Below are 27026 nucleotides of genomic sequence, written 5' to 3'. Positions count from 1 at the left end.
CTCAGGGTGACCTACCCACCCTCTGGCTTTCAGGACAGCCTACCAACCTTCAGGTTCACAGGATGGCCTACCCACCTTCCAGCTCTCAGGGTGACACATGAGCCTCCCAACTCACAACAAGGCCTACCAGACCCAGGGACACAAGAGTACAGGTGATAGATACAGGAAACACCACAAAAAGCAGTCCTTTCTAGTACAGTCCAAATTCATACATAAGAGTCCAAGATATAAAATCCATTGCCAGGAAGTGTCCACTCCAGTATATGATGTGCATGGTCAGAAATAGAGTCCACTCCAACCTGCAGAGTCCATTACTAAAAAGTCCACAACCAAGGGCAGAGTCCACTCCTGAAGGCAGCAAATGCACACCCATGTTCAGTCTCCATAGAGTCCTGGCTCAGCCTTGGAAAACCAGGCCCACTCACAGGAACAGTACATTGTACAGGTGCAGTTAACTCACAGCAGTTTGGTCCACTCTTAAGGGAAAGGTGTTCTCCCAAACTCCAGGATACAGCAACTGCTCACCTCCCAGCACACACACACAGGTGTTCAATCTTCAGAGGCCCAGTCCCAGGGCTAGACCTCCCCACAGGAACAGCTCCTCTGGTCAAACATGTCTTCCACAGGGAAGAGTGGAATCACCAATAAAAAGCAAAAATACATACAAAAAGTAAAGAAAACTAGAGTCCAAGGGCTAAGCCCTGCCATAAAAGTAACATTGTCCTTTTCTCCAAAGGAAAGAGTAAGAGAAAAGAGTAACACACAGGCTTTAACCAGCTAGTGAAACAACAATCCCCTAATGAGAACAGTTCATCTGAAACACATTATGCACATCAGGAGTTTAACAAATCAGTCCTCACTAAAAGGAATGCCAGTTCAAGAATCAGGCTTTTCCCCTTCCAGAAAAAAGGAAAACAGTAACACACTGACCATAGCACCAGCCAACACAGAGTTAATCCCCTAAACAAAGGGGATGCTGAACCTCCTGTTTATATCAGTCAGCCAGGGCTTTCCTGATTGGACCAAAATAACAGCCCTATTCAGGGAACTTGTAATCTCTTAGATTCACCTGGCTGACCTCATAACAATCACTGCAAATCCCAATGACTGCTAACTTAATTCCAATCAAGCAGAATTCATTAAGATATCTGTTGTCAGTGTTGGAAGATTCATAACTCTAAATAAAACAGTTTCAAATGCCCTGCTGTTCATTGTTTAACCGAAGTGCTGTTCATTAGACCTATGACTTTCTCATAAAATGATGATAAACACACTGTATCTTCATTGTGACTGAGAGGTGAAGGGAAAAGACTAGTTGTGAGAAGTTATAAGTGTAGTTTGAGAGAAATCAAAGTTAATGGTTTGAGTCCAGTGACCTTTAACGGTTACTAGACCTGAAATGTTACTTCTGCTTTCTCTCCAAAGATGCTGCCAGACCTGTTGAGTCTTTCCAGCAACTTCTGTTTTTGTTTCTGATTTCCAGCATCTGCTCATCTTTTGTTTTAATGAATTTAGTTTCTTTCTTTAAGAAGTGAAAGTAATTTTTAAAACAAAAAAGGCAATCAGTGCCATCTTTAGTTATGTTATTTATTTTGTTTTGTCAGTGTTATTTATCCTTAATACTTTAAAATTATAATCTTAACAGACTTCCCGTGTCATTGCTCACAAAGTCAAGGGCATGTGCAATCTTAAACTAGTAGCGTGATGATTTAACAAAAGCAGAAAATGCAGGAAAAGCTCAGCAGGTCTGGTAGCATCCGTGGAGAGAAATCAGAGTTGAAGTCTTGGGTTGAATGTCCCTTCTTCAGAACTGGCAGATGATTTAGTTTTCTGCTGAAGTACATGTCCTTTTAAGGCTACTAAATCCAAGCCTATGTTTCATATGAGTGGATAGTATTAACTAAACACTGGATGGTCCATATAGATGTATTTAAGAGACTGCAGATATCATGGCTGCTAGAACTTTGAAAATAGATTGGGTGTGACCATCTGACGTGTAGCACGGGTTTGCAGTGGATAGGAAATTGAATACTATAGTATTTTGCATGTTTACTTCATTTTATGATCATATCCCTAACCAAGTCAGATCTGCCTCTGTCTCAGTTCACATACATTCATTGCTGCAATACTGAGCATGTTGAGTCACTCATTGATGTGCTTGAGAAGTTAAGTCATGCTGCAGTCAGTCAATCAAGATGTTGGCCCCAGTGTGCTCAGTCTGTCTAACTCTAAAAGCTCTTAGTACAGATAACCTTAAATTTAAATGATACTCATCAACCGTGGAATAGACACGAAGTACTCTCCTATATACTGTATAATCATGTAAAATGGTGGGGCAATAGGGTGGCACAGTGGTAGTTAACCCTGCTGCCTCACAGTGCCAGGGACCGAGGTTCGATTCCAGCCTCGGGCGGTTATCTATGTGGAGTTTGTACATTCTACATGTGTTTCCTCTGGGTACTCTGATCTCTTCCCACAGTCCAAAGATGTGCAGGTTAGGTGAATTGCCATGCTAAATTGTTCATAGTATTCAGGGATATCTAGGTTAGGTGCATTAGTCGTGGCAAATGTAGAGTACTAGGGTAGAAGAATGGGTCTGGGTGGATTACTCATCAGAGGGTCAGTGTGGACTTGTTAGGTCTAATAGCCTATTTCCCCAATGTCGGGTTTCTATGGTATTACCTTCTATTCATTTTTGGCTCCAAGCAGCAATCGCAATGAAGATCTTCTCTGGGGACATGAATTCTCTTTTCTATGTGCATTTTTACATTGGAAATCTGTTTAATCAGAATATTTCTTTGTTAAAGGAGCATGTTGGAATTTTAGAAACCGCAATACCTTTTGCCAGTATAAAACAAAGCAAGTTCACCCCAAATATGGTTTGTAAAATTAAATATTGTTGCATGTATTAGGAACTAGGTACACAAAGGAGTATGAACCAGAGTTATATCCTGTGAGTCTTAAGGGCAAAGTTACAGATTCACGGCGCCAATTTTTCAGTGACAGCATTCTGTCATGAAGCCTTATACATTTCATAGCAGTCGATCTGTTGGTTTGATCTCTTGTAACGCTGGTGTCACAGGTAACAATGGTGTCACAGGTAATAATATTGTTTATAGACAATATTATTGTCTATAAACCAATTATTCCATTTGATTTCGATCTGTGTTGCACATTCACTGATGTATCTACTTCAGTTAGTGCTATATTGTTAAACTTTTAAGCTGGGCCATTTTAAGTGTCTTATCCTTTGTGAACAGCTCTCCAAAGGTATTTGCATTCATTCTATCTTGGGTGTTCCCTAATCTTGAATTGGTAAACTGGAGTGGGAACTAAACAAGGGGATTCACAGACAAATGATGAAAAGGTGGAAGGGGTTGGCTGACTATCCTCACCATGGGAGACTTTAACATGAGTCTTTGGCAGTATTTTAGCACTGAGAGAACTCAGCTAGGAGCTGTCTCATTCAACTGGAGCTCTCTGTTTTTGTAATTTACACAGCACCTACAGGGAGCAGGTATATAAAGCAAAGGATATGCACAAATGCCGCCCATCAATTGTTGTGCAGTGCATGGTTTTGCAAATACCCAATGGAGACTGAAATAAAAGGTTGGTCCACAGTCAAACAGCTTCCAATGGAGTTTGTCAGCACTACAATATCACCCGGTAGTTTTATACTAATAAATATTAATTTCTGGTCTCACAGGCACTGAAAATGTCATTGTTCCCATTGCAGAATAACAGCTTGCTGAGGTTAGAGGCAAAGAGCACTGATAAAGGAGCTGAGCATTGCACCTTGCCTTTACTCTATCTGACATTCAATGACTGCTGCGTCCCAGGTGATTGGTGGCAGTCTCCAGTCAGAATTTAATTCCCCAGTGTTTTTTTCTAACTATTGTTCACTGCACTAAACAACAATGAGGACATAAATCCAACTTTTAAAAATGAGTTTCAGTGAACATTGCTGGCTTGACTTCCAACCTATTACTTTAAGCCTGGTATTAGGGATCTCACTGAAAAGCTGCTCTTCCTGGATACCAGGTATTCATTTTCCCGCAAAGTAGAACCTTAATGACATGTTTTTCTAATCCTCAGTCTTCCGTGTTGTGTGGCTGAGGAAAGGGACTCCATGTCACCGGTCTTCTTTTTCAAACCCGAAGTATCTTCCCCGACACCACTGGACGAAGAATATCTGACCATCAGCTCCACATCGAACTCCTCACGGTGCGACAGCCCAGACTCTCAATCACCTACCGTCGCTGTACCACAGCCTCACTTCTTGACACCTTTCCCCGAGCCTTCAGTCCCAGCAGAGAAAGACACTCTTGATAAAACTGAATGGGAGGATCTGGAGGAGCTAGATCCCGAAGTGGAGGCAGGAGCAAGGAATGACGAAGATGAGGAAGAAGTTCCAAACTTAGTAAGTGTGGCCCGACGTGCTTCTGCAAAGTGATAGCGGTTTTACATGGTTCACTGTATACTGTTTTACTTACTGCTCATGCACGTGTGTTAATGTGAATGTGTTTATGTCAGGAACGATTGGACTAAACTTTGCTCCTTTGTTTTTCATTGCAACCTCAATTGACAATGCACTGAACACCTTTGGCAGCCAGAGTAAAATATGTTCTCTTCTGTACTGCCGATATAAGGGCGATAGTGCCAACGCTTTTGCATACTATTTTCAAGAATGATTTTTACATCAGTATTACTGGAATTGCACCTTTGCATTCAATAGAAAATACTTCCATGTGACAAGAAAATTTCAGAGAAAGATTGCAATAAATAAACTAAAGCCAATTCAAAATCTTCAGATAGGTAATTATCATTTAAAAATAAATCCATTTTGTCTCAGTAAATGATTGTGGAGAGCCACTTCCAATGAAGTTCATGGCTCACAGAGAGTGTGTGTGTGTGTGTGTGTGTGTGTGTGTGCGCGCAGCTGCTGAAAACTTACATTAACATTGCCTTCAGTACCATGCATTTTTCTCCCTTCACAGTGCCATACTAAAGGAATTCCGTGCCACTAATAACAGGGAATAACAAATAGCACAAGGTGTTCACATAGTGCAGTGGTGGCCTGCAGTGAGTAGGTCAAAAGCATACACTCTCAATCCTGGAAGCTTCGACTGATGTGGCTGAGGTGTCAGAAAGGCATCCACCTAACTCCAAACACCAGCTCAATGGGAGCAAGACAGAATGCCTGTATCAGACAAATCTGCCATTTTGCAGCACCCCCCTCCAGCTGATCTGAACAACAGGTAGAACAGTCCAATATTGTAGATACTGGAATTTAAAAGTGCAATCACAAAACTCTGGAAAACACTGAGCAAGGCAGACAGCATCTGTGGAGCGAGAGAAATAGGATTGATAGTTCATACCAGTCACCACTTTGAATAGTCTGGCTAACTTTCCCTGTTACATCTTCCTAAATTCTGTGTGCTTTAAAGCTGTGTTTCAAAACCTTTGTCTGTCTTTAAAAATGATCCATTAACGTTAGCTTCAGAATTCTGTGCAGAACATTGCCACAAGTTTGCTAGTGCTCTATTCACATGAACATTTAAAAGTGCCAACCAACCCCTGATACATCTTAAGTTTATTCTATGAAACATCTCTCACTCAGGAACCTGCTCCATTTAATCAACTATAAATATGTGTAGGCCTTGATGCAACCTTCTGAGATGGATGAGACTGAGTATCTCTCTTCATGTTTGATAGCTTGGAATTAGCTGTGCCTGAGGAGGTTTTGACTTGTGCACAGCTCATCTCAGATACCCCTCTATTTCCTCTCTGCTTTACTGAAAAGGCTTAATAATGAGTGGCAATTTGATTCTGCCAAATAGGCCAAGGGCAGGTTACTGTCATTCAAAAGCTAGCGCGATGCACATTTTAAAACTTCCCGTATCCTTTCTTCCTTTACTCATGAGGCAATTAAAGATGAGATTGTGATAAATTGGGCAGATGTTCAAGGAATAAAGTAATGGACTCTATGAAGTTTATCACAATGGAATGACTGTGTGCAAGAAGGAGTTATTAATTATTATCTGTTAGAATAAGGTTGTTTCATTCATAATTCATTTTGTTCTGATTGAAACGGAATTAAATTTATATTAAATTGAGTACATGATTGATCTGTTTCTGTTATGACTGAATTCTATATTATTTTATATTTCAGCTGCATCCGTATTTCCTTACAGCAATATTATTAGCTTTATAATCATTATTCCACATTTTGACTTCTTGCCTGTTATTGTTGAAATGAAAACTGACTTGTTCATTATGTGGGAGGTAAAGACTCTAGAGTGTATTTCAAACTCACAATGCCAATTAATGAGAAGTCCTGTGAATGTTGTCTTTATGACATTATTGTACCTTATGGCATTGATTGTCATCAGAGGTTTTGGGTACCTCATTCAGTTAGGTAGAGCGGAGTACACACATACACCCACACGCATGCAGATGCACATGCAAATGCACACGCACCTATGCACATGCACACTCTTTATTAATGTTTCTTGGTCATAGATCCAAATCCCATCATATCCTACCATGACAGATGGTGAAATCTGAATTCATTACAAATCTGGAATAAAATACGAGTCTAAGTGTGACAACCTGATTCGGTAATGTCCTTCAGAGGAGGAAATCTGCCATCCTTACTTGGTCTGGCCTCCAGACCCCCAGTGACATGGTTGATCCTTAATTGCCCCCTGGACAATTAGGAATGAACAACAAATGCTGGCCCAGCCAGTGAGGCCTGCAAACCGTGAGCGAATTCTATAAAACACACACACAGCACACATATATACACATACACACACACACACACACACACACACACACACACACAGCCTGATTTAACTCTGAATAAGTTGGTCTATTTGAATGGGTTAAAATTGGATTCTCACATAGAGGTGGAGGAACATCAGTGGATCTTACTCTTTCTCTGTTTGAGGGGCATTAATTTCTACAGTGCCATTCTGGCTAAAATCAACCAGCCCAGCAGATTGAAACTAAAAGCTGCCTGGTCGGTATGGATCACAACCAATCCCAAGGGCACTGAGAGCAATATTTCATTTTCATCTCTTATCAGCTCTTCAGACTTTGCATTTAATCTCTGGTTGGGAAAGTGTTCCTGTCACCTTCTCTGCCAAAGTTGCCCTCCATGCTGCTGATCGAAGGTACATTCCTTTTCCAACTTGCTTTGACCTCCCCTTGTGTGGTTCCTCTGCCTGATGGCTGCACTGAGATATGTGATTTACTAATGGAAAGGTCGCGACATTTACCACCTTGCAGTTCATAGCTCCAAGACTTCAACATTTTCGGCACAAAAACGTCCAGAACTGAAGGAGGCTTGTGCCCTGCTTGTCCTGTTACCGCCATGTTCAGGGTGGCACGTTTGTGGGTACTTAGATTAAACAAAAGAAAAAACAGCTGGGAACATTGAAAACCTGAAGGGAATACACAGCAGGTTGGTAAAATGATTAAGAATGGTCAATGAGCAGTTTTATAAAGGGCTGGGGATTAGCCTTGCTGGTTTAATGCGGGCGTAGCAGTGATAACACTAATACACATTCTGCCTTTTCTCTTTCCAGTTATTGACCAACCTCCAATGCATTTGCAGCTGTTTGTGCTTTAACTTCTCCAGTATGCATCACCTGCTTCCCACCACTCTACCTTTGTGGTAATTAATGACATGAGGAATCTTGTTCAGCCATGGTTGGGCTTGTTGCTGGACCATTGTGTAAACAAGGCTTGGGGGTTTGAGTTTGCTTTGGCTGCATTTAGATTGAGCCCAAAGTTAACGACAACAACCTAGGTAACCGTACTGGTACAATGAGCTGAATTGGCTATACTATAACAATCGTGTGGTTCGATGAATTTGCATTTAGCTGACACATTTAAATGTAGTAAAACACCCAAAAGTATTTCACAGAAGTGGTATCAATGAAAATCTGATACTTAGCAATCGGTGGAAAAGGAAGAGATTTCAACAAGGAGGAGAGATAGACAGAGAGGAAGAATTCCTCAACTTAGAACCCAGGCAGCTCAAGACCCAGTCATTAATGATAAAATAACTAAAATTGAGGAGGCCAAAGAATCTAAACACAGCAGCATTGCTACAGGAGAACTTGCTTTCAGTACGGGTGAGGAATTTGCTTTGAATGGATAAGAAAGGCTGGCTTGCATTTCTGTCAGAACTTTCACAATGCTTGGACATTCCTCATACCTTACAGCCAATGTAACACTTTGTGTCATCACTGTTCCAAACTGCTGTTCATTCCAGCTTTATGTGTCAGCTCATTGCATGGAATAAACTTTATACAAGTTACTTCAAGAGAATTGTTGCGATGAAGAAGAAATTCAGTCAGCCCTTCGGTCTGTGCTGGCTTCCTGCGAGTTACCTTGTCACTCTCCACCATCTTTCTCCCCTTGATCTGCACATTATGTTCTCTTCAGATTCCTTCTTTTTCAAGGAATCTACTGCCTCAAAAGTCTCGGGGAGTTTTCATTCGCAACCCTAATCACTTGAAGCAAGAAGAATTGTGTCTCCTCGTGTTGCTGTCGCTCTTTTGCCAATCTCCTGAAATCAATGTCCTTTGGTTCTTCATTCTTCTGCCAATGGAATAGTTCCTCCTTATCTCCTGTCTCTGGACACCTCCTGATTTTGGTCAAGAGTGTGGTGCTGGGAAAGTCAACTCTCCTGCTCTTCGGATAATGCCTGACCTACTGTGTAGGTCAGGCATTATCCGAGGAGCAGGAGAGTTGACTGTCCCAGCACCATACTCTCTTACTCTAATCTCCAGCATGTGCAGTCCTCACTTTCACCTCCTGATTTTACAGCTCTGTGATATCTGTCCAATCTTCTCTTCAACAAGGAGAACAGTCCCAGCCTCTGCCATCCACCTATGTAATTCATCTCAGAACAATTTCCAGTTTCCTGCTATGCCCTCTCTGTCTCCTTCCAGCACATCCTTCCAACAAATTCAGAGCTTCGGAAGACAGATCAGAAATATGGTGTCACCTCTCATATGGTTGTTTCCAAAAAAAGCAGGTAAGTTGATGGGACATCATAAATTCCTATTGAACAGTAATTTGGACTTTGTAGTGTGATTGAGAGAGAAAGAGCATGAGAGAGAGAGAGAGAGAGAGAGAGAGAGAGCAAATACGTATTGAATTCATTGCTACTATCATTGCCTGATCTTTTTCTTTAGCCCATAATACGGGAATATGAAATGTACGTAACCTTGAAGAAAAATAAGAAGGGAAGCCTTGGTTTCACCATAATGCGTAGTAAACTGGACAACTGTTATTACATCCGTGATGTCCTGGATAATCCTGCAAAGGCTGATGGGAGACTAAGAGCAGGAGACAGGCTCATAACGGTAAAGACATTATAAACAAAATGGCTTGTGTACCTGGCTATCCAACATGGCAGCCTGCAGCCTTTCACATTTGATGTTAGTGTTTTGGAAACCTCTGGTTATATCAGGCTTGGCCTTTTGCTGTCAATCTAGTTTGGCCACAATCAATTTGAGTCCCAACTCTCTTCTGCCTGGTGGCTAATTAGCTGGGTCATGTCCCTGGAAGAATGTTAACCACAAATAGAGACTGTAAGCACTAGGATTACTTCAAAGAGGAGACTGGTAGCATTTGAAATGTATTTATCAATGAAGTCAGTGAGTGGGTTGGGAGAGACAGCAGTGGAAAAGTGGTTGGCAAAGTGAAATAGTTTAATAGCAAAATAGGTTGGAATAGGTCAACAGAGAACGAAATGAGCAGAAATGCAGTGGGATGCCAATAGAGGACAGGGAACATGAAGGATAATGAAAGGGAAGATACTACTGTACTCACACTGAGAAAAGAGAGGATGCCTACAATAGTGAGAACAAGCAGTGAGAGGGGGGTCAAGGTGAACAGGAATGGAGAGGTCAAAGGGTGAAAGCATGAATTCTGGATCCAATACTTGAAATTAAAGGACGGAGGAAATGTCCCAGTTTCAATATGTTGAAGAGATCGAAAAGTCCCAGTTGGAACTGAGAAGTTAGACAATAAGTGGTTGTTTTGTGGGAATTTTTTGACATTGGTCAGTGTTTATGTGACAGAAGGACAATGTGGGGAGTTATAACGGTTTTGTGTGTGTGTGTATGAGAGAGAGATGGGTGAGATGGGCAAGGAGTTGGTGTACAGCATGTGAGAGGGAGAATTAAAGAGTGTGAATAGTTAGATGGAGTACCAAGTGTATGTGAGAGGGTCGGGAGTTGACAGAATACATTTTGTGTCTATGAGAGAAGGTGGGGAGTGGAATGGTTACAGGGTTTCTATTATGTCGGTTTGATGCAAAGATCATGTATTTATGAAGCAGAATGGGTTTGGGGCAATGCATGGGCAGATATGACTGAATGATTGTTAGGAAAGAGTGGATAATCCCAGTCAGATAAAGACTGAATAACTTTATGACTCATTTATAGAAATCATTTTGATTATTCACAGATTCTCTGTAAATATTAGTGAAAACATTATGTAACCTCTATAAATTTGTTATATTTGAAAACCTGATGATAATTTTATAGATACAGGCACCCTATTAACCAGGATGCCAATGTTCAATGTAGTGCTATAGGCTAGGAAGGTCTTGTGAAATACCTTCCCTTCATTACTCTATAATGTAATTTACTTATGCATCACAGTGCAGAGCTGCAAGTAATAAAAAGAGGGTCAATGATCCTTTGGAATTTAATTTATTTATATAGCAGTGACACAGGGCAAGGACTGGAAAATCCCTTTGGAGTTCTTATGCCGGACTGTTAAACATGTTAAAGCAGTGAGCCATTCCTCAGTCTTCAGCTATATTATATCATAAATAAATCGGAAATATAGCCACTAGATACAATGATCATATCTCCAGGTGTTGTTCTATTTAATTACATTAAAATTGTTTCTTTAATATCAGTTATTATGGAATTAATTTCATTTGGCAGTGTTAACAGGGCTAGTTCCCTCTTTAGTGACACCCTCCCTCCACTTAAGCTTTTTTGTCCTCGCCTTGTGTCCCCTATCCTTTTATTTCGAGAGGCACAGTAGTGAGGCCTTCAGGCCCTCGTGATTGTTCCTCTCTGTCCAACAATATCTGACAAATAGACAAACGGTTAGCAAATTGGCTGAGAAACAGAAGGCATTGAGAAGGGAGACTGGGGACACAAGACCACTATTGCATTGCTGAGAGAGTGAGGCACCGCAACCTTTCAGATAACCGATGTAGGCCTGAGAATAGGCCTCGAAGAGATGGGGCTCAGATCAAGCTAAAAACCAACACGAACGAATGGCTAAGCACTCATTCACCTGTGCTTCTTCATTGTCATACAGGTAAACGATTTTGATGTCACAAACATATCACATGAGAATGCCATTAATCTGCTCCAAGCTGCTCCTGTCAAATTAACCATCATGGTAGGACGTGCTGCTCAGAATCTACTTCCAGTTCTCCCCTTGGAAAAGATCCCTGACATCATTCTAAAGAAAGGTCCAAATGGACAGTTAGGTAAGTAGCAAAGAGGGTGGTCAGGAAAATTTTAATCGATTATTATTGTGTAGTACTTGGAGTTAGATTGATTTTAATTTCTTTTTGCCCTTAGGTTCTTTATTTAAACTGAACGTGATACTATTTTTACTAAAGCAAATATTTAAAATCAACATCTGGAAAGTTTCATGAAGTAATGTTCTGTGTTACTTTGAACCAAAGTGAACCTTCATGATAAATTTCTACTGGGAGCCATTTATGCTGTACTGAGAAGCTTGTTTTATGGGGTGTATCTTAATGAGGGAGCCAGAAACAACATTAGGTATAAGTGTTACGATCACCAGGCTACTAGTATTTTCTTACCATAAAAATGGCACCTTGTGGTGAAATCACAACTCTTACTGAATGTATTGACTGATTACAGTACACAGAAACTGCCATAACACGTGGACAATGTGACAAAGAAGCCAGTTAGAATTGATGGAAAATTTGGCTTTTCCCTTTCTGTGTACTTTCTTGGATTTAGCGTAAGTGGTTGGTTCTGCCACCCTTATCCAATATGGCTTTTCCTTGGGTGGTGCAGTGGCTCAATGGTTCACCGTGCTACCTCACAACATCAGTGACCTTGGTTCAATTCTGCCCTCAGGTGATTGTCTGCGAGGGTTTCGTCTGGGCACTCCAGTTTCTTCCCACAGTCCAAAGATGCGCAGGTTAGGTGGATTGGCCATGCTAAATGACCCATAGTGACTAAGGATGTGCGGGCTAGATGGATTACAGGGAGAAAGTGGGATGCTGTTTGCAAGGTCAGCATAGACTCGAGGGGTCGAGTGGCCTGCTTCCACACTGTAGGGATTCTATGAACCAGAGAAGGTCTGTGCAGTCATTATTCAGAACATGCTGTGCCCTCTCCTATCAGTCACACTGGTGTTGAGCTGCAAACATCCTTTGAATTGATGTTGAAAATGGATATTGTGGTTTATCTGTGGTTAGTGTTGAGAAGTGCAAGGACAAAACATATTCTGTGTGGGAGATTTCAATGTGTGATCGCCCAGAGTGACTCCATAATATAACTACTGTCTCAGCTGGTCAAGGCCTGAAGGATATATGCATCTAAGGCAGTTAATAACAGAACCTGTAAGAGCAAGAAGCACACTAGCCCTTATTTGTAACATTTTGCCTGTTGCGGGTGCATCTTTCCATGTCAGTATAGGCAGCAGTGACCATGGCATAGTGCTTGTGAAGGCACAGTCATATAGTCACATTCTGCATATCCTCCATTGTGTTTTGTGACACTCCTACCATGCTTAATGGGACTGATCCAGAACAGATCTAGTCACTTAAAACACAGCATGAGAGATTGTGAACCATCCACAGCAGCAGAATGGTGTTCAACCATAATCGGTAACCTCACTCTCCAGGATATTTCCAATTCTGCCTTTGCCAACAAGCCAGAGGATCATCTCTCCTTGAATATGGAGTGCAGGAAGTTATACCATGAGCATTATCTTCCGCCTAGGAACCCTCCAACCACAAGGGATGAACTCAGATTTCTCCAGTTTCCACATTTCCCCTCCCCCCGCCTTGTCTCAGTCCCAACCCTCGAACTTAGCATCACTTTCCTAACCTGCAATCTTCTTCCTGACCTCTCCGCCCCCACCCCCACTCCGGCCCATCACCCTCACCTTAACTTCCTTCCAACTATGGCATTTCCAATACCCCTCCCCGAAGTCCCTCTTCCCTACCTTTTATCTTAGCCTGCTTGGCACACTCTCCTGAAGGGCTCATGAAGAAGGGTTCATGCCCGAAACGTCGATTGTCCTGCTCCTTGGATGCTGCCTGACCTGCTGCGCTTTTCCAGCGCCACACTTTCAGCTCTGATCTCCAGCATCTGCAGTCCTCACTTTCTCCCATCATTAGGTGTACCTACAAGTGAGGTGTCATCCTGCTGAAACTACAACGCAGGACTGCTTGTACATCAAGTAACGGAAACATCATATGGTTGACAGAACTAAGTGATCCCACAGCCAATGGATCAGATCCTATCTCTGCAGTACTGCCACATCCAATCATGAGTTGTGTTGGGCAATTAAACGACTAATAGGAGGAGACCACCTTCAGGCAGAAGTGACATTGGATGATCCATCTTGATCTCCTCTTGAGGTCTATAGTATCATGATCCCAATCTTCACCCAATTTGTTTCACTGCACTTGGCACCAAGAAATGGCTGAGGATACTGAATACTACTAAGCCCTGACAACATTTTATTAACAATATTGTTGAGTTGTGGTCCAGAACTTGCTGCACCTTACTCAAGCTGTTGTGGTAAAAAATGAGGTCTGCAGATGCTGGAGATCACAGCTGCAAATGTGTTGCTGGTCAAAGCACAGCAGGTTAGGCAGCATCTCAGGAAGCTACGGTTCTGGCAAATCCCTGGAAATGGAGAGAAATTCTCAGGTATATGTACAAAAAGCAGAACAAATCCACTGAAGATGATTACTGCTTCAATTGCCACCTCTTAATCAACAGCAAAGTGATAAGTGTAATCGATAGACAGCAGTGGTGAATGTAAACTTGGTATGTCCAAGAGGACTATAAGGCTGCTCTCTCATTAGAGACTGCGGATTTGGTTTGATTTATCATTGTCATGTCGACCTAGGTACAGTGAAAAGTTTTGTTTTGCATGCATTCCAGGCAGATCATATCATACAAAGTGCATTAGGGTATCAGGACAGAGCGAGGAATACAATGTTATGGCTGCAGAGAAGGTGCACAGAGAGCGAGATCAACATTTAAATTTAAATTTGAGAGGTCCATTCAGCGGGGAAGAAGCTGTTTTTGAATCTGTTTGTATAAATATAGAAACCTTTATATCTTCTGCCCGATGGAGAGGATGGACGAGAGTATAACCAGGGTGGGAGGGGTCTTTGTTGTGTGAGTTGCTTTCCCAAGGCAGTGGGAAGTAAGGATGGAATGAATGGATGGAAGGCTGGTTTGTGTGATGGACTGGGCAGTGTTCATGACTCTCTGTAGTTTCTTGTGGTCTTGGGAAGACCAGTTACCATACCACGCTGCAAAGCATTCAGATAGAATGCTTTCAATGGTGCATCTATTAAAACTGGTAAGAGTCCTTGTGGACATGCTGAATTTCCTTCACCTTCTGAGGATGAAAAGATGTTATTGCGCTTTCCGACAGTAGTGTGGACGTAGGTTGACCAGGACAGATTGTTGCTGATCATCACTCCCAGGAACTTGACACTCCCAACCATCTCCACCTCAGCACCATTGATGCCTACAGGTGCACACCCTCCACTCTGCTTCCTGAAGTCAATGGCCATGTTGCTGTGTTTAACCTCAGAATAACTATGCTTCTGGTGAGGGGCATGATTGAGAAGGCAAAATCTTCATAGTCATCTCAGCCAGTGTGGAAATCACTGTACTTTAGCGTTACCCTGCTTCACAAACCAACCAACCAAGCAGCCAATGGAACTAACATCAATGATCTGCTCACTGGGACACAATTTGGGTTCTGCTAGGTCTATTCAATTTACTTCTACATTGGTCCAAACTTGGACAAAAGAGCTGCATTTAAGGGTTGGAGGTGAGAGTGACTGTCCTTCGGAACAATGTAATATTTGACTTGGTATGGCATCAAAGAGCCCAAGCACACTTGGAGTCAATATGAATCAAGCCTGAATATCTCCACTGTTTATAGTCATGTCTAGCCCAAAGGAAGATGGTTGTAATTGTTGAAGATCAATCATCTCGGTCCAAGGAGATTGCTGGAGGAGTTCCTCGGGATACTTTTCATCAGTATTCACTCAGGAACAGGACACTGTTGCTGATGTGAATATGGAATCACAAATAATTAGAATGGATGCCCTGGAAATATGCAGGGAAGAGGTTTTGGGAATATTGGAAAGGATGAATATAGATAAGTCTCCTGGGCCTGATGGCATTTACCCCAGGATCCTATGGGAAGCTAGGAAGGAGATAGCAGAGCCATTGGCCTGGATTTTTATGTCGTCATTGTCAACAGGAATAGTACCAGAGGACTGGAGGATAGCGAATGTGGTCCCATTGTTCAAGAAAGGGAGTAGGGATAGCCCTAGTAACTATAGGCCAGTGAGTCTGACTTCAGTGGTGGGCAAAGTCTTAGAGAGAATGGTAAGGGATAAGATTTATGAACATCTGGGTAGGAATAACGTGATCAGGGATAGCCAGCATGGTTTTGTGAAGGGCAGGTCGTGCCTCACAAACCTTATTGAGTTCTTTGAGAAGGTGACTAAGGAAGTGGATGAGGGTAAAGCAGTAGATGTTGTGTATATGGATTTTAGTAAGGCGTTCGATAAGGTTCCCCATGGTAGGCTAATGCTAAAACTTCAGAGGTATGGCATTGAGGATACATTAGAGGTTTGGATTAGGAATTGGCTGGCTGGAAGGAGACAGAGGGTAGTAGTTGATGGATTATGTTCATCTTGGAGCGCAGTTACTAGCGGTGTACCACAAGGATCTGTTTTGGGACCATTGCTTTTTGTTATCTTTATAAATGATCTAGAGGAAGGACTTGAAAGCTGGGTAAGCAAGTTTGCGGATGACACGAAAGTCGGTGGAGTTGTGGATAGTGAGGAAGGAAGTGGTAGGTTACAGCGGGATATAGATAAGTTGCAGAGCTGGGCGGAAATGTGGCAAATGGAATTCAATGTAGCTAAGTGCGAAGTCGTTCACTTTGGTAGGAATAACAAGATGATGGATTACTGGGCTAATGGTAGACTACTTGGTAGTGTGGATGAGCAGAGGGATCTTGGTGTCTATGTACACAGATCTCTGAAAGTTGCCACCCAGGTAAATATTGCTGTGAGGAAGGCATATGGTGTACTGGGCTTTATTGGCAGAGGAATTGAGTTCCGGAGTCCTGAGGTCATGTTGCAGTTGTATAAGACTCTGGTGAGGCCTCATCTGGAGTATTGTGTGCAGTTTTGGTCGCCATACTATAGGAAGGATGTGGAAGCTTTAGAACGAGTGCAGAGGAGGTTTACCAGGATGTTGCCTGGAATGGTAGGAAGATCGTATGAGGAAAGGCTGAGGCACTTGGGGCTGTTCTCATTGGAGAAGAGAAGGTTTAGGGGAGATCTGATAGAAGTGTATAAGATGATTAGGGGTTTAGATAGGGTAGATACTAAGAACCTTTTACCGCTAATGGAGTCAGGTGTTACTAGGGGACATAGCTTTAAATTAAGGGGTGGTAGGTATAGGACAGATGTTAGGGGTAGATTCTTCACACAGCGGGTTGTGAGTTCATGGAATGCCCTGCCCGTATCAGTGGTGAACTCTCCTTCTTTATGTTCATTTAAGCGGGCATTGGATAGGCATTTGAAAGTTATTGGGCTAGTATAGGTTAGGTAGGACTCGGTCGGCACAACATCGAGGGCCGAAGGGCCTGTTCTGCGCTGTATCCTTCTATGTTCTATGTTCTATAGTGCCTAGGCCCAGCCATCTTCAACTGCTTCATTAATGACCTTCCTTTCTTCATAAGGTCAAGGTGGAGATGTTGACTGATGACTTGCTACTCCTCAGATACTGGAGTAGACAGTGTCCAAATGCACCACATCCTGAACTGCATTCAGACTTGGGCTGGTAAGGGGCAAGGAACATTCTCCCACACCTATACCAGGAAAATCTAACCATTGTTCCTTGACATTTAGTGGCGTTACCATTGCTGATTCACCCACTATTCTGGGGGTTGCCAATGAACTGGACTAGGCAAACGTGAGGACTGCAGATGCTGGCGATTAGAGTCAAAATTAGAGTGGTGCTGGAAATACACAGCAAGTCAGGCAGCATCCGAGGAACAGGAAAATCAATGTTCCGGGCAGGACCCCTTCATCATGATGAAGGGCTCCTGCGCAAAACAGCAATTTTCCTGTTCCTTGGATGCTGCCTGACCTGCTGTGCATTTCCAGCATCACTCTAGCAATAAACTGGACTAACCATAACAGGTCAGAGGCTGGGAATTCTGCAGTAAATCACTCAACTCCTGACTTCCCAAAATCGAAAAGTGTGGTGCTAGAAAAGCACAGCCAGTCAGGCAGCATCTGAGGCGCAGGAAAATCTACATTTCAGGCATTCCTGATGAAGGGCTTATGCCCGAAAAGTCGATCCTCCTCCTCGTCGGTTGCTGCCTGACCTGCTGTGCTTTTCCAGTACCACACTTTTCGACTCTGATCCTCAGCATCTGCAGCCCTCACTTTCTCCAGACTCCCCAAAGCCTGTCCACCATCTACAAAGCACAAACCAGGAGTGTAATGGAATACGCCCCACTTTCCCAGATGGGTAGAGCTCCAACACTCAAGAAGTTTGACACTGTCGTGGAAATTAAATCGACTTGACTCAACTATTAACAAGAGCAAAGAAAGGAGATTTATTTAAATTCTGCAGAATTGACCCCAGGACATTTAGCTCGATGCCTCGATGAGCATTGTTCAGATACTTGCCTAATATTATTTCTTATCACACTCTCAAGGGCAAAGACTGGGAAAGCTCAAGTTGTTATTCTCTCATCCCCTGGTCTTGGACATAACAGTTCTTCAGCTTTTGCTGAGTTCGACTATCGCAACGTCGAGTTGAATGTTTATAAAATTCAAACAGACTCAAGCTGGCTGCAAACCTCATCAAAGTATTGCTTATGCTCGAAACGTCGAATTCTCTATTCCTGAGATGCTGCCTAACCTGCTGTGCTTTGACCAGCAACACATTTGCAGCTGTGATCTCCAGCATCTGCAGACCTCATTTTTTACAAAGCTCAGCACAGCATTAAATTTGAGAAAAGCATTCTCTTTCAAATTTCACAGTAAATGGATAATTTTCCATTGCAGACACCATGAAGGATAAAGCAGTTTGCCTGATAGGCACCCCATCCACTGCCTTCAATATTCACTCCCTTCAGAGTGGCAGCACTCTGTTCCTTCTACAAGATGCACTGCAGCAATTCACCTAGGTTTCCTTGGCTGTACTTACCAAGCCTGCAATCTCAAGAAGGTCTCACTTAGAAGGACAAGGGCAGCTGATGCACAAGAACACAACCTGCAAGCTCCCTCTCCAAACCGCACTCACACCATGGAAGTATATTGCTGTTTCTTTACTGTCGCTGGGTCATAACCCTGGAACGCACTGACACCACTCCAGTGATAGTTTCACAAGCTGGACTGAGGCAATTCGAGAAAGCTACACACCACGATACATTCAATGACCATTAGGCATTGGCAACAAACGAAAAGTTTTTTTTAAAAATATATTGTGCCTCTTGGATGTTCCATTGAGAGAGAAGAAATGAGGAAATGAAAACGTGAAGTCACCTTAGAGATTAATGGATACCTGTAAGTCATGCCACAGTGAGTAATGCTTACCCAGAAATGATTGCAAAGCAATGATCTCCTTGTGCAAACCCGATAAGATTTTAAATTCATGAGTAAAATTTTTCAGATCTGACCTTTGAACCTCAATGTCTGTGATATACCAGGTACCTTACTTTATGGCATCAGCTGTACATTTCCTGGAGATGAGAATCTCACTCTCCTTGATCTTTCACATTGTAAAAGTAAAATCAATATTTCAGGCTTCAGCTTAAAGAGCAAAAACTGGTGTTCAGTAATTAGCATGGAGGAGGATTTATCCAATCAAAATTGAAGTGGGATATTGCATATTGTAGGATCTATTTTACTGTCCTATTCATGCCAGCCCAAGGAAAAAGCAAAATGCAACAATGCTGCTACTCACTCCACTGTTTCATAAAACCAGGAGGAATGAGCTAGATGCTGCACTGATACCTAACTTTGGACTAATTATCCACAGCTGATAGTCAGAATCTTTTTCCCAGAGTTGAAATGTCTAATATCAGGGAGCACATATTTAAAGTGAGAGGGGGAAAGTTGAAAGGAGATGTGAGGGGCAAGTTTCTTTCCACACCGAGAGTGGTAGGAGTGTGGAACGCATTGCCAGGGTAGTGGTGGAGCCAGATATGATTTAAGGGACTTTTAGATAAGTGCATGAACATGCAAGGACTGGAGGGATACGGACCAAGGGCAGGCAGAAGGGATTAGTTTAACTTGGCGTCATGTTTGGCATAACATCGTGGGCCAAGGGGCCTGTTCCTGTGCTGTACAGTTCTACACTCTAATTCCCTGTAAAAATGGATTTCCATACATTAGCACTGTGTTGTTCCACTGTCTAAACAGGGTGATAGTGAACTAAAAATTATGCTTGTGTACCTATTAGCCTGTTATCATAGAGGTTCTGTGGCAATCATTTCAACAGATTGACTTAATACTGTCAGATTAACTTTCCAGACACTGTGCAATATGATCCAGACTCCGTTTAAAGTCATGAGTTGTGATTTCTTCATAACGTCAGTTTATTGTTAGGTACACAAGTTTGTCAGGACTGGGGTTAGAAGGGGGCTAAACTCAAAGTCTACATGCTGACGGGAAATGTGCCATCAGTAGCCTGAGTCCTAATTGAAGAATTTCCTTCAGTCCCAAAGTCATCTACGAAGGTCTCACCAATAGAACTGTGCCATTATACTTCATTGGGAATAATTGAAAAGACACCATCTGTTTTCTCCAGAATTAACAAGGCTATCGGGCAATCCTATAGTGGACTTTCAAAAAGTGAAGAGGTTTATTTGGATCTAGAGAATTTGTTTCACTTTTGTAGGAAGTCAATAATAAATGGAACACAAAGTTCAGAGAGTCTTACTGAATGTGGAACTTGTTACCAGTGGTTGAGACAATTTGAAAATGTAAGTAAAAATTTAAAAATAAGGAGGGAGAAGGAATTAGAAGATGCAACTGGTAGAATTAGATGAAGACGTGAGTGAGGTAGATGATATCAAGCATCAATACTGGTACGGGCTATTTGGGCTGAATGGCCTGTTTCTGTATTGAACTGGTTAGAGCATAGCGCATAGAACTGTACAGCCCATGATGTATATAATGCAGTCTACAACCCAATGATCATGACCAAAAGTCAAAGACTATGATTGAAGCATTGATCAGGCATGGAATTGTTCCCCTCTCTTGCTATCATAAACTCTCAAGGCTCACTTGTCTGCACCTTCCAAAGTCACAACCTCAACCACCGAAGGTCAAGGGTTATAGATGGATGGGAACACCACCACCTACAAGTTCCTCACCGTCCTGATTTGGAACTACATCAGCGTTCCTTCAGTGTCACTGAGTCAAAATGCGGGAGCTCTCTCTGTAACAGCACTCCAGGCATACTTACACTCTGAGGACTGCAGTGCTTCAGGAAGATGGCAGATCACTGTGTTTCAAAGGGTAAGTAGGGATGGGCAATAAATGCTGAGCAACTCAGAGACCACTAGATCCCATGAACAAATGGGACATTATCAGCTAACCATTATTTCCTATTTTCTTGTTTCTAACCTCTTGTATATAGGATCCATACAGCACAGTAACAGCCATTTGGCCATTTGATGTTACAATGTCCCTCTGAAGGGCATCCCACCGAGCCTTTCCCATGGCCAATCCACCTAACCTGCACATTTTTGCACTGAAGGAGGAAACTCACACAGACACAGGGAGAGCATACAAACGGCAGACAGATAGTTGCCAAGGGTGGAATTGAACCTAAGTCCCTGATACTGTGAGGCAGCAGTGCTAACCACTGAGCCACTCTTGACAATGCTCTTTGGCACCTCTTAAAACTAATCACCTCAGAAACATTGAATTGCTAGAAAGGCTATAAATACTTAGCTTGCAAAACTGCAACAGAATTTCAGTCCTTACCTACCAATTACAATTTTTTATTATTAATGGAGGGTTGCTTTTTGAATCACAAGCCACTATTATATTTTAAAACTCAATGTTCAGTTACTTTTTGAAACTTGATTAAAGTGACATGTTTATTTTTACTGTGGGCAGCATAGTGGCTCAGTGGTTAACGCTGCTGCCTCACAGTGCCAGGGACCCAGGTTCAATTCCAGCCTCGGGTGGCTGTCTGTGTGGAGCTTGCATGTTCTCCCTGTGTCTGCGCAGGTTTCCTCCGGGTGATCTGGATTCCTCCCACAGTCCAAAGATGTGCAGGTTAGGTGAATTGGCCATGCTAAATTGCCCATAATGTCCAGGAATGTGTAGGATGTATGAGTTAGTCAAAGGTAAATATAGGGTTGGGGAATGGGTCTGTTTGGGTTACTCTTGTTATGCCAAATGGCATTTTCCATACTGTAAGGATTCTATGATAAGATTACCTGAGTGATTGTAACTGCTTTTGATTTCCTGCAGAAAGCCCATGACTATAATCAGATGCTTCAGTGAATGTGTAACCAATATAGATTGCTGTTGATCTAATTCTGGATTGCACATATTGCTGCAGGTTTGAAGTTAACAGGGGGAATAGGCAGTAAATGGCAAGGCATTTATGTTCTGGAGGTTGTGCCGAATTCCCCCGCCAGTTTGGAGGGAAGTCTGCAGCCGAGAGACAAGATCCTTTATATCTGCGATATGTGCACCATGGGTATGACCCTGGATGATGCTGTGCGAGCGTGTGACACAGAGAACGGCATTATAAAAATCAAGGCCCTGAGGTGAGACAGTCTTTTTGCAAAGCTTCCTAAATGGCATTGCCTCACTGCTTGCAGCTACCTGGATGTGTGGTGCATCAATATCCGAAAAACGTTGACATCGCCGATACCACAGACATGAGCCTTCTGTTGTAGCTTGTAGCCACTAAAGCTGAATTCAGTTGCAGGACAGTTCATAAGTGGTATGTTGGCTGAGTGGTTAGCACTGCTGCCCTCCCAGCACCAAGTACCAGGTTCGATTCCAGCCTCAGGCGGCTGTGTAGAGTTTGCACATTCTCCCCCCCTGTCTGTGTGGATATCCTCCTACTGTCCAAAGACGTGCAGGTTTGGTGGATTGGCCATGCTAAAGTGCCCAGTGATTATGCAGGCGAGGTGGATTAGCCATGGGAAATGAGGGATGGGGATGGGGGTGGGAGGAGTGAGTCTGGTGGGATGATCTGTGTGAACTTGATGGGCTGAATGGCCTGCTTCTACACTATGATTCTAAGCAGTTCCATTGATAGTCATGGAAGTTGGAAACAAAGTGGATGGGAATATGAAGGAAATAACTTGATGGGCTCCAGGGCTGAAGTGAGACAGTGCTCCTACACCTCTTTATCCCAGGTGTACTGAGGTGAATTGTTGCATGTCAGTGCCATCACAACAACAGTCATTTTTTGATGAGATGGGGGTATCTGTGCTACGGTTGGCATTTTTTGTCCATCTGATTTGCCCTTTAAAAAAACATCAAAAAATGGAATTCCTTAAGTGCAGAAAGAGACCGTTTAGCCTGTTGAGTCTGCACAGACCCTCCAAAGAGCATCCACCCAACCCTACATTTTCCACGACTACCGAGCTAGGAAACCACCGATAATCCTGCATTGCCCCATCCATCTGATCTACACATCTTTAGATTGTGGGAGGATGCCCTACACAGGCACATTCCACACAGACAGTTAACCCAAGGTTAGAATTGAACCTGGGACCCTGACATTGGGAAGGTAGCAGTGCTAAACACTGAGCCACTCTTATTCAGGCATTTAAACATCACATAAGAATCAACCATACTGACATGGCTTTTGGAACCACATGTAGGCCAGAGTGGGTAAGGAGGACAGATTCCCTTCCCATTAGTGAACCAGGTGAGATTTATATAACAATCAATGATTTTTTGTGGTCACTACTATTGAGACTAGCTTCCAGTACAGATATTTTTATTAATTGGATCTGAGCCCCATGACCCCAGTGCATTTAGCTGGGCTTCTATGTAACATGCCCAATAACAATACCATACACCATGATCTCTCCCTTTTTAGTGAGTATCAAGTATGAATTAAATCATTGTTGTTTTCAGCTCTGTTTGAAAGAGACAAGTACGACCTTTCATGGAATAGTGGCTTTAAATAGAGTGGTGTTTGGCAATGCATCCACGACATTCGACATTTAAATGAGTATCCATTTTGCTATGCTATGTCTATACATATGTCCCAGCTATACAGGCAGATTGTTTTAACATTCTACTGTCTAAACTGGTTTTATTTTGCTTCCTCAGGGATGGTAAACCAGTGATGACTGAAGCACAGGAGCCTGGTAAGCCACTCTCCAGCCTCAGTAAGTGTAAGCGGTCAGGATTAGTATGTGTGTCACATCAACTGAAATGCTGCTATAATTACTGAGCAGATAGACACAGCTATTTGTGTGACTGCGTGTCACCTGAGAAGGCAGCATCTTGCTTTTATGAGGTGTACATTGCAGCATTGATTTTACAACAACTACATGTATCTATATAGCGTCTTTAGTGTAACGGAAAGTGCCAAGGCGTTCCTCAGTATGGGGAGCAAACAGAACTTGACAGAGTTTCCACAAGTTCAGAGGGTGATGGAATGCTCTCCAATTGTCCGGTTGAGTGCAGATTCAACAACACTCGAGAATCTTGACATCATCCTGGCTGATTTATGCTCCATCCACTACTTTCACCCCGTCCACTTCCAACACACATTAGCAGCAGTGCGAGTGTGCAAACTACAAGGTGTACTACAGCAACTCACCCAGGCCCCATCAACAGCTCTTTCCAAACCTGCTGTCACTACCTTCCAGAAGGGAAAGAGCAGTGGATGCACAACACCATCACCTCACCCTATTCCTAACCCAGAATAACACCAGCACTTAACCCTGTCCCTAATCCAGAATAACACCATCACCTCAAACCTATCCCTAGCCCAGCATGATTCCAGCACTTAACCCTATCCCTAACCCAGCATAAAGCCAGCACCTAACCCTATCCCTAACCCAGAATAACAACAGCACCTAATCCTATCACTAACCCAGAATAACACCAGCACCCAACCCTATCCCTAGCCAAGCATAATACCAACACCTAACAGTATTGCCAACCCAGCATAATACCAGCACCTAACCGTATTGCCAACCCAGCATGACACCAGCACCTAACCGTATTGCCAACCCAGCATGACACCAGCACCTAACCATATCGCCAATCCAGCATGACACCAGCACCTAACCATATCGCCAACCCAGCATGACACCAGCACCTAACCATATCGCCAATCCAGCATGACACCAGCACCTAACCATATCGCCAACCCAGCATGACACCAGCACCTAACCCGATCGCCAACCCAGCATGACACCATCACCTAACCCGATCGCCAACCCAGCATGGCACCAGCACCTAACCATATCGCCAATCCAGCATGACACCAGCACCTAACCCGATCACCAACCCAGCATGACACCAGCACCTAACCATATCGCCAACCCAGCATGACACCATCACCTAACCCGATCGTCAACCCAGCATGACACCATCACCTAACCCGATCGTCAACCCAGCATGACACCAGCACCTAACCCGATCGTCATCCCAGCATGACACCATCACCTAACCTGATCGCCAACCCAGCATGACACTAGCACCTAACCCTATCGCCAACCCAGTATGACACCAGCACCTAACCCGATCACCAACCCAGCATGACACCAGCACCTAACCCAATCGCCAACCCAGCATGACACCAGCACCTAACCCGATCACCAACCCAGCATGACACCAGCACCTAACCTGATCGCCAACCCAGAATGACACCAGCACCTAACCCTATCACTAACCCAGAATAACACCAGCAGCCAACCCTATCCCTAGCCCAGCATAATACCAGCACCTAACCGTATTGCCAACCCAGCATGACACCAGCACCTAACCATATCGCCAACCCAGCATGACACCAGCACCTAACCTGATCACCAACCCAGAATAACACCAGCACCCAACCCTATCCCTAGCCCAGCATAATACCAGCACCTACCGTATTGCCAACCCAGCATGACACCAGCATCTAACCATATCACCAACCCAGCATGACACCATCACCTAACCCGATCACCAACCCAGCATGACACCAGCATCTAACCATATCACCAACCCAGCATGACACCATCACCTAACCCGATCACCAACCCACCATGACACCAGCACCTAACCCGATCGTCAACCCAGCATGACACCAGCACCTAACCTGATCGCCAACCCAGCATGACACCAGCACCTAACCCGATCGCCAACCCAGAATGATACCAGCACCTAACCTGATTGCCAACCCAGCATGACACCAGCACCTACCCATATCACCAACCCAGCATGACACCAGCACCTAACCCTATCACCAACCCAGCATGACACCAGCACCTAACCCGATCACCAACCCAGCATGACACCAGCACCTAACCATATCGTCAACCCAGCATAACACCAGCACCTAACCCAATCGCCAACCCAGTATGACACCAGCACCTAACCATATCATCAACCCAGCATGACACCATCACCTAAACTGATCGCCAACCCAGCATGACACCAGCACCTAACCCGATCGTCAACCCAGCATAACACCAGCACCTAACCCGATCGCCAACCCAGCATGACACCAGCACCTAACTCGATCGCCAACCCAGCATGACACCAGCACCTAACCATATCGTCAACCCAGCATAACACCAGCACCTAACCCAATCGCCAACCCAGTATGACACCAGCACCTAACCATATCATCAACCCAGCGTGACACCATCACCTAAACTGATCGCCAACCCAGCATGACACCAGCACCTAACCCGATCGTCAACCCAGCATAACACCAGCACCTAACCCGATCGCCAACCCAGCATGACACCAGCACCTAACTCGATCGCCAACCCAGCATGACACCAGCACCTAACCATATCGCCAACCCAGCATGACACCAGCACCTAACCATATCGTCAACCCAGCGTAACACCAGCACCTAACCCAATCGCCAACCCAGTATGACACCAGCACCTAACCATATCATCAACCCAGCATGACACCATCACCTAAACTGATCGCCAACTCAGCATGACACTAGCACCTAACCCGATCGTCAACCCAGCATAACACCAGCACCTAACCCGATCGCCAACCCAGCATGACACCAGCACCTAACTCGATCGCCAACCCAGCATGACACCAGCACCTAACCATATCGTCAACCCAGCATAACACCAGCACCTAACCCAATCGCCAACCCAGTATGACACCAGCACCTAACCATATCATCAACCCAGCATGACACCATCACCTAAACTGATCGCCAACCCAGCATGACACCAGCACCTAACCCGATCGTCAACCCAGCATAACACCAGCACCTAACCCGATCGCCAACCCAGCATGACACCAGCACCTAACTCGATCGCCAACCCAGCATGACACCAGCACCTAACCTGATCACCAACCCAGAATAACACCAGCACCCAACCCTATCCCTAGCCCAGCATAATACCAGCACCTACCGTATTGCCAACCCAGCATGACACCAGCATCTAACCATATCACCAACCCAGCATGACACCATCACCTAACCCGATCACCAACCCAGCATGACACCAGCATC

At 43.8% G+C, this 27026-nt stretch overlaps 1 protein-coding gene across 1 annotated transcript in view; it reads left to right on the top strand.

The window, feature by feature from the left end:
- Positions 1-27026, top strand: part of ptpn20 (protein tyrosine phosphatase non-receptor type 20) — a 254022-nt gene that overhangs the window by 120233 nt on the left and 106763 nt on the right. Inside the window, exons 23-27 of the mRNA XM_060854122.1 lie at positions 4096-4420; positions 9213-9383; positions 11365-11539; positions 21909-22119; positions 23648-23706. Of these exons, the coding sequence (XP_060710105.1) occupies positions 4096-4420; positions 9213-9383; positions 11365-11539; positions 21909-22119; positions 23648-23706 (941 nt within the window). The remainder of the gene's footprint in view (positions 1-4095; positions 4421-9212; positions 9384-11364; positions 11540-21908; positions 22120-23647; positions 23707-27026) is intronic.

This window comes from Hemiscyllium ocellatum, chromosome 43 (assembly GCF_020745735.1).
Source record: "Hemiscyllium ocellatum isolate sHemOce1 chromosome 43, sHemOce1.pat.X.cur, whole genome shotgun sequence".
Taxonomy (NCBI): domain Eukaryota; kingdom Metazoa; phylum Chordata; class Chondrichthyes; order Orectolobiformes; family Hemiscylliidae; genus Hemiscyllium; species Hemiscyllium ocellatum.
This window is presented reverse-complemented; position numbering and strand designations above follow the sequence as displayed.